Source organism: Chelonia mydas, chromosome 2 (assembly GCF_015237465.2).
Source record: "Chelonia mydas isolate rCheMyd1 chromosome 2, rCheMyd1.pri.v2, whole genome shotgun sequence".
In the NCBI taxonomy this organism is placed as follows: domain Eukaryota; kingdom Metazoa; phylum Chordata; order Testudines; family Cheloniidae; genus Chelonia; species Chelonia mydas.
Genome location: NC_057850.1, coordinates 11,896,828 through 11,910,232, shown reverse-complemented (window position 1 = coordinate 11,910,232; position 13,405 = coordinate 11,896,828). Strand labels below are relative to the sequence as shown.

General features: G+C 49.0%; 1 protein-coding gene across 1 annotated transcript in view; it reads right to left on the bottom strand.

Annotated features, from left to right (window-relative positions):
- The window catches only part of COL22A1 (collagen type XXII alpha 1 chain), a 325,582-nt gene that overhangs the window by 122,892 nt on the left and 189,285 nt on the right, over positions 1-13,405 (bottom strand). Inside the window, exons 19-22 of the mRNA XM_037892981.2 lie at positions 10,531-10,566; positions 6,103-6,132; positions 4,905-4,958; positions 3,857-3,910 (exon numbers count right to left, since the gene is read on the bottom strand). Coding sequence (XP_037748909.2) covers positions 3,857-3,910; positions 4,905-4,958; positions 6,103-6,132; positions 10,531-10,566 — 174 coding nt within the window. The remainder of the gene's footprint in view (positions 1-3,856; positions 3,911-4,904; positions 4,959-6,102; positions 6,133-10,530; positions 10,567-13,405) is intronic.

The following is a 13,405-nucleotide window of genomic DNA, read 5'->3' as shown; positions in this document are numbered from 1 at the left end:
TTCTTAGATCATAGGTCGCTTGAATGTGTGTTCTTTAACCAGCTTTGCTGCTGACTCAGGCGACAGATGTCTCGGCAAAATGAACCTCCAGTGCTGTCCTCGTGTATGAAGACATCACCAAGTCCCTATGATTGCAGTGCAAGCCGTGGTCACCGACCGGTCGATCCTAGAGGATCTCCCAGTCGATTGCGATCTCCGGTGGCAGCGCAGTGTGGCTGCCTAAAGCTACCACACACACACACACACTGCTCCCATAAGCGGCCAGTGCAGCCCTGTGGCCCGGGGGAAAGGGGTTTCCCTCCGCGCGCACTGCTCCTGCCTGCAAGCACTGCCCCCGCAGTTCCCATTGGCCACCCACCCTCCCCACCCCAGCGGCCGCAGAGACGCATTGGCCCCTTGCGGGAGCGGTGTGGGGGCGGGTAGCCAGGGAGCCTGCCTTAGGCTCGCTGCACCCACTGCCGACCAGGAGCCACTGGAGGTAAGTCCTGCCCAATGGGAGGCCGCACCCCAACCCTCATCCCTGAACCCCCTCCCGGAGCCAGCACCCTATACCCCCTCCTGCACCCCAACCCTCAGCCCTGAGCCCCCTGCCAGAGCCAGCACCCCCTGCCCTCTTCTGCACCCTGAGCCCCCTCCTGCACCTCAAGCCCCAGCCCTGACCCCCCTCCCAGAGCCACCACCCCATACCTCTTTTGGCACTCCAACCCTCTGCCCCAGCCCTGACCCCTCTCCCAGAGCCAGCATCCTGTACCCCCTCCTGTACCCCAACCCCCTGTCCCAGCCCTGACCCCTCTCTCACACTGTGAACCCCTCGGCCACATCCCAGAGCCCGCACCCACTCCCGAACCCCAACCCCCTGTCCCAGCCCAGTGAAAGTGAGTGAGGGTGGGGGATAGCCAGCGATGGAGAGAGGCGGGATGGGGTGAGCAGGGCAGGGCTTTGGGGAAGGAATGGGGCTTCGGGGAAGGGGCGGGGTCGATCCTGAGTTGCCCTTAGATTCAAAAAGTGATCTTGGGCGTAAAAAGGTTGGAGACCACTGCAGTGCAAGGTTGGCTAATCAAACCGTGCAGCAGCAGCTCAGAGACTGGAGCGACCATCTGCAAAGTGTGCTTCACTTCCAGCCTTGGACTCTGCTGTCTCATAAGATGCTCCTCGCATCACTGGGCTAAATCAAGGGGAGGCGACTTCAAAGTTTCCGTGTGATGTGATCGATCATATCTGCTCTGATGTCATGTTTAAACAGTGCGTAAATAATTCAAGCTAGGGCTCTGGGTCACTGCAACCGTGAAGAGAACTCTACACCAAGAGGAATCTCACCCAACGCTTGGTGAAGCCTCTGGAAAATGATGAGCTAGCACTTCGTGAGCATTTTATTTTAAGGTAGACCAACAGGAAATAAAGACTTAAACACAGGGGACTAACTATCCAGAGCAGATCTGATTAATTTAGCATTACTCAACCAAAATGATGTCTGCGTTGACGACATTTCTTGGAAGATTCAATTTACATATGTAGGTGGTAGCTCTCCCTACTCTCTAACCTGGGCCACTATTCTGTTGATATCAATGGGATCAAGCCTGGATTCCATTCTTCTAAGTTCTGAGGTTACACTCACACACATGCACACGCCCTGTGAATACACACTGTGTACCTAGATGCTCCCATGGAAGGTAATGTACACAACTAAACACCAGATTTTCTTAGAAGAGCAATAGGTCCGAACATTCAATGTGACTTGTGCTCCTATGTCACTTCCAAACAAAGGCACAAATACTGCATGGGAATATCTATTTGATCCTAAAGTTTCCACTGGACTATTAAATTCCTGGATACATTTCTATTGGCCTCAGTTTTCGGAAAGCTTGTTATTACAAAACCTCCCCATATTGGCCATGTTTGACCCAACAACATCCCTTCAAAGGACACATGCTGGTGAGAAATAAAGTCTGAGTTATTTTGACCACTGTGAACCATGGACATATAATAAATTATCTGGAGTGCAAATGCATATGGTTACTTCCAGCACACTGCTATGTGCCAGAAATCCACCTTTCTGCAGCCACTCTCTCACTGCCTTTTCTCTCATGCCTTACCAGGCCTATAGTGGCAAATACGTGGTTACAGTTTTTTGATCTGTAGGTCAACTCAAGGTTCCTCCACCATTCTGTGCCTGTTGGACTGAATGGCGCCTTTGAGGGCAGTGGAGAGCTGTTCCACTCGGGGGAAGTGACCATTCTGAATGCCCCTTGGAGCCCTCAGCAAGTCCTCTGCCTAGCTCCTTTCATGGGTTATTCTCCTGTGCATGTTGGTCCCACTCCACAAGCTAGTGTACAAAGTGCAATTCTAACAGCCCCTCGCTGTTAGATAAACCCACGCAGATTTTCACAGTGTTGAGTTACCAACGTGAACACAGTTATTACTGGTTTGTTGTAGATTATTGAGGATCTGATTCTTCCATTCTTTCTCCTGCTGAGTACTTGCACTGAGTCCAAAGTGACTAGGGGTGGCAGTTAATAGCACTCAGCATGAGTGAGGGCGGCAGACACAGATACAAAGCAAGCGGGTGCGTGAGAGAAGGACGGAGGCATGAGAACAAAAAACTGCCAATTCGTTTTGTAACTGCGGCTTAGGTCACTGGCAACCTGAAAATAATGATCAGCCATGTGCATCAGCCAACAAAGGGCAAGCCTCTTGGAAATTTTTTATATTCTGTCAACCCTCCTTCTTTCTCCAAAATCTGGGGTGTTATTTGCACATTCCTGACAGTCGTTAATAGCACTGTGTCTCAGACCTTTTCTACTACAGGGTACTAAAACTGTACCTTTTAACTAGACCAGTGCAGATTAACTTGTACCCCACTAGCGTTGGCGAAGTTTTACTAGTACAGAGAAGCCTTCTAGCTCTATAGCTATTGGGAAATAAGCTATACCAGCTGTAGTAGAAAGAGAGCCTGAGACATAAGCTCTGGTATCAGAGGCCTGGTATGAGACAGAATCTGGCAAGAACAGGGCTAATATTGCATAAATACACATTTCTAGGAAATGCTAGTCACAGAGTGCTCACGCAAACACATCCCGATATCAAGTGGTATCAAAACATCCCGATATCAAGGATGGTACAAAAACATTCGCCAAGGATAACAGGAACACACTGACCCCTCCTGAAAGATAAAGTCAGCATGACAGTACGTAATAGAGATGTTTTGATCGAACCAACATGTACAAGATAACGAGTGACGTCAAGGGGCAGTAACTAACTATGTCAGAGGCAATGCGTAACTTGTTTGTATGAGGGTATAAAGATGTATCTCAGAGGGAGTGTCTTTGGCCAGCCTAGGGAGCAATGGAAGGTCCTGCCACTGTCTAAGCTACATCCATTGTCACGAGCATACGTGTCTTAGTAGCCTCGTAGAGTCTGCCAGGTGCTACTGCCGTGATTCATCGGCACTAAACCTGGCCGGGTGCCTTCGCTACAAACCGAGCTGTGGATTTATTGGAGAGTTTAACTGAGGTCTGCTATCTCTGCTACCTGCGCAGAGCTGGGACAGCACACTGAATGAACGCACACCCAGCCAACATCTGACCCCATTGGTGACCGCGACGGCTGATCTGTAAGTAAGTGAGCTGTCCTCTGTAGGAATCGCAATCTAGCGTGACACCTTTATACTGATATAGCTGCATCCACACTATGGGTGTAGTGATTTCACTATTTCGACAGGGAAATTATACCCTTCATTGAAATAGCTAAATCAGTACAAAGCCTGTGCAAACTAGAGCACGTGTCCAGGCCCTATTTAAACAAAGCAGCCATCCTGCTGAACATCTGAGACAGTTATGAAATAAAAATGTCAACTCACCCTTTGACCTTGTAAACCAGGAACTCCGGCCTTGCCTTCCAAACCGGCTGGACCCTTTCAAAGAGAAACCGTTTATAGAGAATGTACTACCTAAGACAAAATACTGACGAGTATAGGCAATTTCACTCAGTTCTGCACTATTGCTGTGGACCGTCGGTATCTGGCTGCCTTTTATCTGATAAGGATGTTCTTTCGTGAACGCTTAGGACGACAGAACAGCAGAGAGAAGGTGAGTCAATGTGCTGATTAAATAAGGGGAGCCCAAAACCATACTTAGGTATATATTTTAAATCAGCTTTGCCTCGCTTACTTAGTAATACATCTTCATAATGTCGACAACTTTCCAAAGCATGATGCAATAGTCACAGCAAGACAGGACAGTTTGCAGCTTCAGGAGTGGGAACAAACAGACTGTGTGAAAATGAAGTAACAATCAGGGTGTGATAAGCGCTGGCTTCTACAACTAGATCATAAGAGATAGCTAAGGAAAAGAGGCTACAATTAAGCCAAATGGAGAGAATGTTCAGATGTCTAGATTTCCATAGGAAAATACTCCCCCCCAACCCCTCCCACAATTATTAATCATTTGTAATGTTCTTGGCCTGGAGGTTTTTCTGGCAATTTCGCTCCTTTCTGTAGCAATCTTAATCTGAGGTTCATGACATTGCAGTCTAGGAGTTAACACAAGGTTCCTGTCTGGGAACCACCCTGAGAGATGCTGAGTGCCAACAGCTTCCCACGAAATCAACAGGTGTTGAGAGCAGTCAGCACCTTGCAAGATGGGACCCCATAGGTGAAGCTCACCCCTGTGCAGAGGGCCAGCCCAAGTCCTCTGCACCACCCTCAGGGATTAAGTGGTACATGGCTTTGAGCAGTTCCTCCACAAAGGGTGAATTCCTCTTGCCAATGCAGAAGACATAAGGACACGTACACCACTTAAGCTCTTCAGACAAAGCCAGAGTAGCACATAAGGTTGTGGGTGGGTCCCCTGTGCTAGAGTGAATTTCAGCCTATATGAACCAATATTGCAGTAAAAGAAACTACTTACTGGTGCCCCTGGAACTCCAGGTGGGCCTTGTGGTCCTCGCGGGCCTGGGGCTCCCTACGAAAATAAATAAACAAACCCGTCAGTGTTCAAGTAATTGATTTCCTCTTTGAGATAATGAATTCAAGGGCAGCTGCTGATATATTTGCCACATCTCTCTGAACAGCCCTTCAGGCACCCATATGGAGGGCACCCATATGCACAATTTGAGCCTCCCTTCTTCCCTAACATGAGATGCAATGCAGAGATCCTGTACCCCAGTCCACCCCTATGCAGAAGGCCGGTACAAAGCTTATGTACCATAATTTCCACTTGAGTCCTATACTGAAGGTACAAGTGGGCTGTAAGTGGTGAATGAGTTTGTGCTGGACCTCTGCATGGGGCGTGAATTGGGGCACAGGGCCTTACTGACCCTCTGCCTACAGGAGAATTTTTCTCTTAGGCTCCAGTTCATTCATTAGTCAGTGCAGAGCCCAGTTGGTATTTCCCTCAATTCTGGGGCTGGTTCAGCCCCCAGTGTCAGTTAAGGCCGCTCTAATGTGTGCTGAGCTACCCAAGGCACCTATGAGGGGAATACTTATGCCACAGGACCATCCTGGCCACATCCCCAGTCCCTCCAGGAACACCCCATGCAATGGGGCTCTTGGAAGGGAGTGAGGGGTTATGTCAGAGTCAGCTCTCATAGAGGGCCTCCTGCACCAGGGGTATTCTCCTGGGCCTTGTGTAGCCCCTTTGCACTAGCCTAGCCATAAACCGGGCCCTTAGAGTACAAACTACATATTTAAAAAACAAATTGCAATAAGAGGCACAAACAAATGGCTTCCTGTCGGTGTGTGTGTGTCCATGTTCAGTGACACTATCAAGATAAAAATCAAACCCTGTTTAAAATCCCTTTCCACACTTTTTATTGTATTGAAAGCAGAAAGAAGTTTGACAGAGGAACTGACTCTTCGCCATTTGCCCTGTTTATCTTCTCTGTCAGACTCAGCTGGTGTCATGGGAGTAGTCTGGCCAGCTTCACTTCCATGTCATAAAAAATTTCTAGTCACGTTAGACTTTGCAACATGCTTTGAAAACAAAAACTGATGCGGGTAGCTGAGTTACCTGACAGCGCCCCTTCAATTGTTTAAAAAAAAAAAAAAGAGAGAGATCATTATTACTTCTTACATTTAGTACAATAGAGATATTGAACCGTTCTTACTTGCTCTCCTTTCAGACCTTCCGTTTGTACCTGGAATTAAGATGCCAGAGATGTAAACCAGAGCACACAGGAGGAAGACACATTAAGAAAGCTTCAGGCATACAGTAGTTCTCTATTTTGCACATCTAACCCCACTAGCTGTTCCCTCCCCCATGATGCCTGCTAACCTTCACCGCTTACTTCAACTCGGTTCCAGCACAGCCTCCCTTCCTCACATATCCTTGAACTATGCTGTGCTGTCTCTGTAGAGAGCTTCTCCTGGCACCGACCTTGATCTCTTGGTTCTCTGTGCTGTGGTTAGCATCTTTTGTGTTGCTATACAATAACAAGAACAATAATACTTGTCAAGTATCAGAGGGGTAGCCGTGTTAGTCTGGATCTGTAAAAGCGGCAAAGAGTCCTGTGGCACCTTACAGACTAACACAGGGGTCTCCAAAGTGGGGTGAGCACCCAGGCGGTGCGCAAGACCATCCGTGGGGGTGCGCAGGAGGAGGAGCGCCGCTATCACTGCAGCAGCAGTGCTCCTGGACCTTTGATTCTTCGGCAGCACGCCAGCCGCTGCTCAGCTCTTCCCGCTCCGTCTTCGGCGGCACGCAGGCGGCCGCTCGGCTCTCCCCGCTCCATCTTCGGCACACGCCAGCCGCTGCTCAGCTCTTCCCGCTCCGTCTTCGGCAGCACGCCGGCGGCCGCTCGGCTCTCCCCGCTCCGTCTTCGGCCGCACACAGGCGGCCGCTCGGCTCTCCCCGCTCCGTCTTCGGCAGCACCTCGGCTCTCCCCGCTCCACCTTCGGCACATGCCGGCGGCCGCTCAGCTCTCCCCGCTCCGTCTTCGGCACATGCCAGCGGCCGCTCAGCTCTCCCCGCTCCGTCTTCGGCGGCACGCCGGCGGCCGCTCGGCTCTCCCTGCTCCGTCTTCAGTGGCACGCCGGCGGCTGCTCGGCTCTCCCCGCTCCGTCTTCGGCGGCACGCCGGCGGCCCCTCGGCTCTCCCCGCTCCGTCTTCGGCGGCATGCCGGCGGCCCCTCGGCTCTCCCCGCTCCGTCTTCGGCCACACGCAGGCGGCCGCTCGGCTCTCCCCGCTCCGTCTTCGGCGGCACGCCGGCAGCACCTCGGCTCTCCCCGCTCCGTCTTCGGCACATGCCGGCGGCCACTCAGCTCTCCCCGCTCCGTCTTCGGCACATGCCAGCGGCCGCTCAGCTCTCCCCGCTCCGTCTTCGGCGGCACGCCGGCGGCCGCTCGGCTCTCCCCGCTCCGTCTTTGGCAGCACGCCGGCGGCCCCTCGGCTCTCCCCGCTCTGTCTTCGGCGGCACGCCGGCGGCCCCTCGGCTCTCCCCGCTCCGTCTTCGGCGGCACGCCGGCGGCCCCTCGGCTCTCCCCGCTCCGTCTTCGGCGGCATGCCGGTGGCCGCTCGGCTCTCCCCGCTCTGTCTTCGGCGGCACGCCGGCGGCCGCTCGGCTCTCCCCGCTCCGTCTTCGGCGGCACGCCGGTGGCCGCTCGGCTCTCCCCGCTCCGTCTTCGGCGGCACGCCGGCGGCACTTCTTCTTCTTTCTTTTTTTTCCTTCCCCAGAGCTGGCCCTGAGGGTGTGCGATTCAAAAAGTTTGGAGACCCCTGGACTAACAGACATATTGGAGTATAAGCTTTCGTGGGTGAATACCCACTTCGTCGGATGCATGTAGTGGAAATTTCCAGAGGCAGGTATAAATATGCAAGCCAGAATCAGGCTAGGTATAAGGAGGTTAGTTAAATCAGGGAGGATGAGGCCCTCTTCTAGCAGTTGAGGTGTGAACACCAAGGGAGGAGAAACTGCTTTTGTACGATGTACATAGCAGAGGGGCATTGCTGGCACATGATGGCAGTGCACATCATGTGCCAGCAATGCCCCTCTGCTATGTACATCGGCCAGACTGGGCAGTCCCTACGTAAAAGGATAAATGGACACAAATCCGATATTAGGAATGGCAATGTACAAAAACCTGTAGGAGAACACTTCAACCTCCCTGGACACACAATAGCAGATTTAAAAGTAGCCATCCTGCAGCACAAAAACTTCAGGACCAGACTTCAAAGAGAAACTGCTGAGCTTCAGTTCATTTGCAAATTTGACACCATCAGCTCGGGATTAAACAGACTGTGAATGGCTCACCAACTACACAAGCAGTTTCTCCTCCCTTGGTGTTCACACCTCACCCGCTAGAAGAGGGCCTCATCCTCCCTGATTGAACTAACCTCCTTATCCCTAGCCTGATTCTGGCTTGCATATTTACACCTGCCTCTGGAAATTTCCACTCCATGCATCCGACAAACTGGGTATTCACCCATGAAAGCTTATGCTTCAATACGTCTGTTAGTCTATAAGGTGCCACAAGACTCTTTGCCAATAATACCTGTGTTATCTTTATAAATGAGTTTGTCAGCTCCTTGGATCTTGTCTTATTTTCTACCTGTAAAGCACCATAAACACCAGTGGTACTATATAAACAATGGGCCAAATTCAGGGATGACGTGTAAGTTAGATCCCTTTATACTAACTTAGGCCCCGATCCTGTACACACATAATCATGTGCTTAACTTAAAGCACACAAGTTGTCCAACTGAAGTCAGTGGGAGACTTACCACCACGATTCAAATTAACCATGTGCGTGTTTGCACGATCGGGGCCTTAGATTCCCTTATGCTCAAGCAGGCTCCCTTTCACTCTGTCAGCTCCCACAGAGCCACTTATACCCATTCCATCCATGTTCAAGGGCGTTTAAGTTGGTGTAACCTACAGACATGCTGAAGACTGGAAGAAAGTGTAAGTTCAATCAGTCCTCACATCTTCGTACACCTTCCTCCAGCTCCTCTGTTACCCATCACCTCTGAATTTGGCCAACTATGTCTGGCTTTATCTGCAGTCTCCAACAGCGAGGTTAGGCTTCTGCTGTAACAACATGGTGCTATTGGGTGGAATGTTGCACAAAGAACCTAGAGACCTCTGGGTGTCCACATGCATGTAAGTAGCAAGTGTCTTTACATGGCATCATTGGCCTAGGCTCATTTTGAATGGATGTGTGCACAATTCTAAACAAATAAATACATCCCTGTGAAATTGCCAATGACAGTTCTTTGTCCTTTCACCCTGCCTTCCTCCGGTCTTGTATAATTTTCTACTTGCTTCAGGACAAGAAACCATTCACTCTCCACTGCTAAACACCTTAAGTCTACAGCCCCACATATTAATGCTCAAAAATTCCTTCCTCACACACCTCTCACTCTGCGGCCACAGTACTGCCGCATCTCTAATATGTCTCATCGAAGTCTTGGGTCAGTTCCCAACCTCTGACCCAAGCAGTCTTCTTGAAAGCTTTCAGTCTGGCTGCCACTCCTTTCACAGTAATGCAGTTGCCTATTTACCTCTATGTATTAGGGTCGTTGCTATTCTCTTGTCTGTCTCTAGCTCCAGGTCCTTCCTCGTCACAGTGCCATATTGATATTGCTGACCATGACTTCAAATCCTAGCTCATTGCATCAGGAGTCCTGTGCATCTCACTCCACTATGTTCTGATTCTACTGATTTAATCACTCCCCTTTTTTGCGACTGACAATGAATACTCTCCAATCACTAGACCTCTCAGCTATGGGGCCCTGGCAGAGCTCAGTCCTTGATCCCTTCTCTTCTCTAGGATGTCCCCTGTGGCAATCTCTTTGCTGAATTCAGCTGTAGATGACACCTCTATGTGGCCAATATTAAACCCTGATTCCCCCATCAGTGACACCAGAGCAAATGAAAAACAACTCCATTGAAGTCACTGGAGTTTCACAGGTGTAAATTTGGAGGGAGAGGAAAATCAAAACCTCTATCCTCTTCACTGCAGCTACCCTTTCATTGTGGTCTTCAGCTCCTACCTCCACTGTGACTTCTTTCACAAAGCTGATACCCTGCTACATGGTAAGAAGAGCGGTGCCCATCCCAAGTCTGTCTTCTCCAGCTCTTCTCTCAAATCTCACACTGGGCCCCTGATGTCAGAGACTGAGCTGTTCCACTTGACTCTGAACTCTTGACTGCCTTCTAATCTCCCAGGCCCATCTTCTTCCCTACAAGACCAACTCCATTAGATAGTATCTCAGCCATTCCTCTGAAAATTGTTTATTACTGCCAGCTCTCCCTGACTCCTGGGTATTTCGGTTCTCTCCTTCTCCTCAAATCCTACCTCTTCAAAATTCAAAGTCTCCCAAATATTGCAGTTAATCTCCTTACTGGGATCCTAGAATCCATGAAATCCTGCTCTCGGGAATCTTCACTGGCTTAAGCTTCCTGTCCATTTGAAAATCCCACACAAAATCCATCCCTAAATTTACAAAATCCTCCCAGCCCATCCCTGCCTTCCTCCCTTTTGTTTCTCATGCATTATAGTTCATATCGCATGTTAATGCTAACGCAACATCTTACTGCAGAGCCTGGTAATCCTGGAAGCCCTGCTTCACCCTGCGTGGAAAGGGAAAAGACAGACAAGCAATGAAATAGAAATAAGCCCCCAAACTTCTTTTCAACAGCAGCCTCTTGTCCTTATGGTCTGTCTGCTTCATGCTCCGCCTGTGCCCGTGAACCTTCCCAGACAGAGGAGATTTGAATATACAGTCCAAATCAATGCAAAGTTTCCCCATTTTGTAGAGGTGTCATGAAGGGCCTGATTCACTGCTGTGAATTTACCACTCCAGTTTTACCCCAGTGTAACACTGTTTCTTTCAGTGCAGTTATACCGGCATAAATCTGGAGTAATGCAGTTGTGAATTGGGTCCATAAGTCCTAATTTGGCCTGTAGAACCCTTATTACTGGTGTTTATATGCCAGATGGAAAGAACCCAGCTTGACTCTCACATCCGAGACAGAGTCAGCAGGGCTGGAATTTAGAATATATACACACACACACACACACACACCCATTTTTCTTGTAAAAAGAAGCACACTTGACACAAATCTTTGCAGAGTCAAACATGGAAGCCAACAATGGCATTTTCACGCAGTCACTTTACAGAACAGACATACGCTTTATGTTTTTTCAGGACTCTTTGATGATCCCACCCTTCCTGGTGACTAGCTGCCTTCTAATTTATCAGTTTGTGCCAAAACCACTGTCTCTGATAGTGCCTCATATTTATGACATTATAAGAGCAGGCCTTGGAGAGATGTCACCCCAACACCCATTCAGGAACAAGCTAATGCAAAAATACCATTTAGCTTCTCTGCAGTGTCCTTATGGTCATTAATTGCTCCCTTCACTCCCTGGTAGACCTATGACGTCTTTTACACACTTTCTGCTTCAGAGGTACTCCATTCATTTTGTATATGTCTTTATGCAGATTCTACAGCATAGCTGGGATTTTCCAAAGTGCCGAGGGAGATAGATGCCCCCCTCCAATTAAAAATCACCAGGAGAAGAACATGCAACACCCTTAGGTGCTTTTGAAAACCCACCCTGTATCTTTGGAATTATAGTGGAAACATAATGGGAAACAGAGTGGTTTGATTCTGGTATCTGCATTCTTGGATACTCAGCAGAGTATCATTTAGCCGCTTTGTGGGGAAAAAAAACCTTTTTATCTTTAATGCCAGAGGACGAGGTAGGAAACAACAAAAACATGACAGACTGAAAGCAGGGAGTCACAAGGCTGCCCTGGAAAGTCTAATAACTAGTTTTAAAATGACAAGGTAAAACTTTCCACTAAAAATATCTGAGAGCAGGGAATAATTATCAAGGAGGCGAAGCTCCCATTTGCTTGTCATTTTTTTTAAGTGTCTTCCAGTATACAGATTGAGTCAGAAAGTGACTTTCCCATGAATTTGTCCTACTAACATGCTCTAGCTGCCTGGACGGCTCTTCCGCTTCACCTCTCTTCACTGAGCTTGATTTTCCCATTGTTTTCTCAGCTAAACTCTGCTCCATTGTAGGCTTTCTTGTATCTTTTCCAAGTGGTTTAAATCCAGTGTTGAAGGAGCTAGAAGGGGCTTGATTCGTACCCATTTCACATTGGTAACAGCACTGATTCAATGGACTGAGGTCTGATTTATACAAGTGTAAGTAAGAGAAGCATCAGATCCACAATACATAAATGGAAACACATGCACTGCATCACCTTGTTATCTGGGAAGTATACTTTCCCCTGCATTGTATTCACTGCTACCATTAATTTAACTCCCAGCTCAGGGTGTAGGCACACTGGACTGGATTCTCCACTCCCTTGCACTTTGTGAAGTCATTTACATCTGTGCAAAACGTGCGAACTGGTGTCATTTTACACCCGCACTGCACAAGCTGTAAGTGACTCCAGAAGATGGGAAGCTGCACAGAATCTGACCCCGGTAGGTCAGTATGAGGAAGCTTCGTATTGGTGTTGTCTGTGCCTCACTGGATCTGTGGATGAAAGTCTGCAGTCTCCAAGGCTGAGAGTTCAAAACCTCTCATGAGCAATAATCTTCACTCTTAAGAAATTGACACTATTGGTACTACAAAGTAAAGTCATAGGAAACACTAGCACAAGGAAACAGGGAGCGTCCTTCTAGGGGAAAAAAACAGGAATGAAAGGCCACTGTGCTTAGCAGGACATCTTCACCGACAGTCTGAATTTTCCTCTAGCAGAGCAACAGAGAAGGAGCATTCATGTTTTTGAGCCAATTCCTGTCGACTTTTGGATCAACTGCCTGCTGCATCCCATGGATGTCAAGAGAAAAGGTGTTAATTATTCCAATTAACACAGGAAGGCAGGACAGAAATGATCCGCCGACAAGCTAACAACAGCATGATTTTCGGCAGCACTTGTTAAACTGGTTGGATGATTTGTTGTTGACGGGCTTGTGAACCACAAGATTATGCTATCAAACAAGTGTTTGGCATTGTTTCGGGAAGCAAAACTATGCAGGCTGTGAATCAGAACAAAGGAGGGCATGCCCAAGGAAACCTGAATACTGTACCTAAGCTATATGGAAAATCGTTCCCTATGAAGCTTTGGGAGATCTTCCCTAACATTTATCTGATAGATAATGTTTCTTTTAGGGACAAATTCAAAATTTTGATAGCATTAAAATATAATTACGAATGGAGGAAGGCGGTTGGGGTGCGGGAGGGGTCTCAGGGCTGAGGGTTGGGGCGCATGTTGGGGTGCAGGCTCTGGGAGGGAGTTTCGGCGAAGGAGGGAACTCGGTGCAGGGGGTTGGTGCATGGGAAGGGATTTGGGGTGGTGGATCCAGGCGGTGCTCACCTCAGGCGGCTCTCCGCAAGCAACAACATGTCTCTGCTGCTCCTAGACAGAGGCATGGCCAGGCGTCT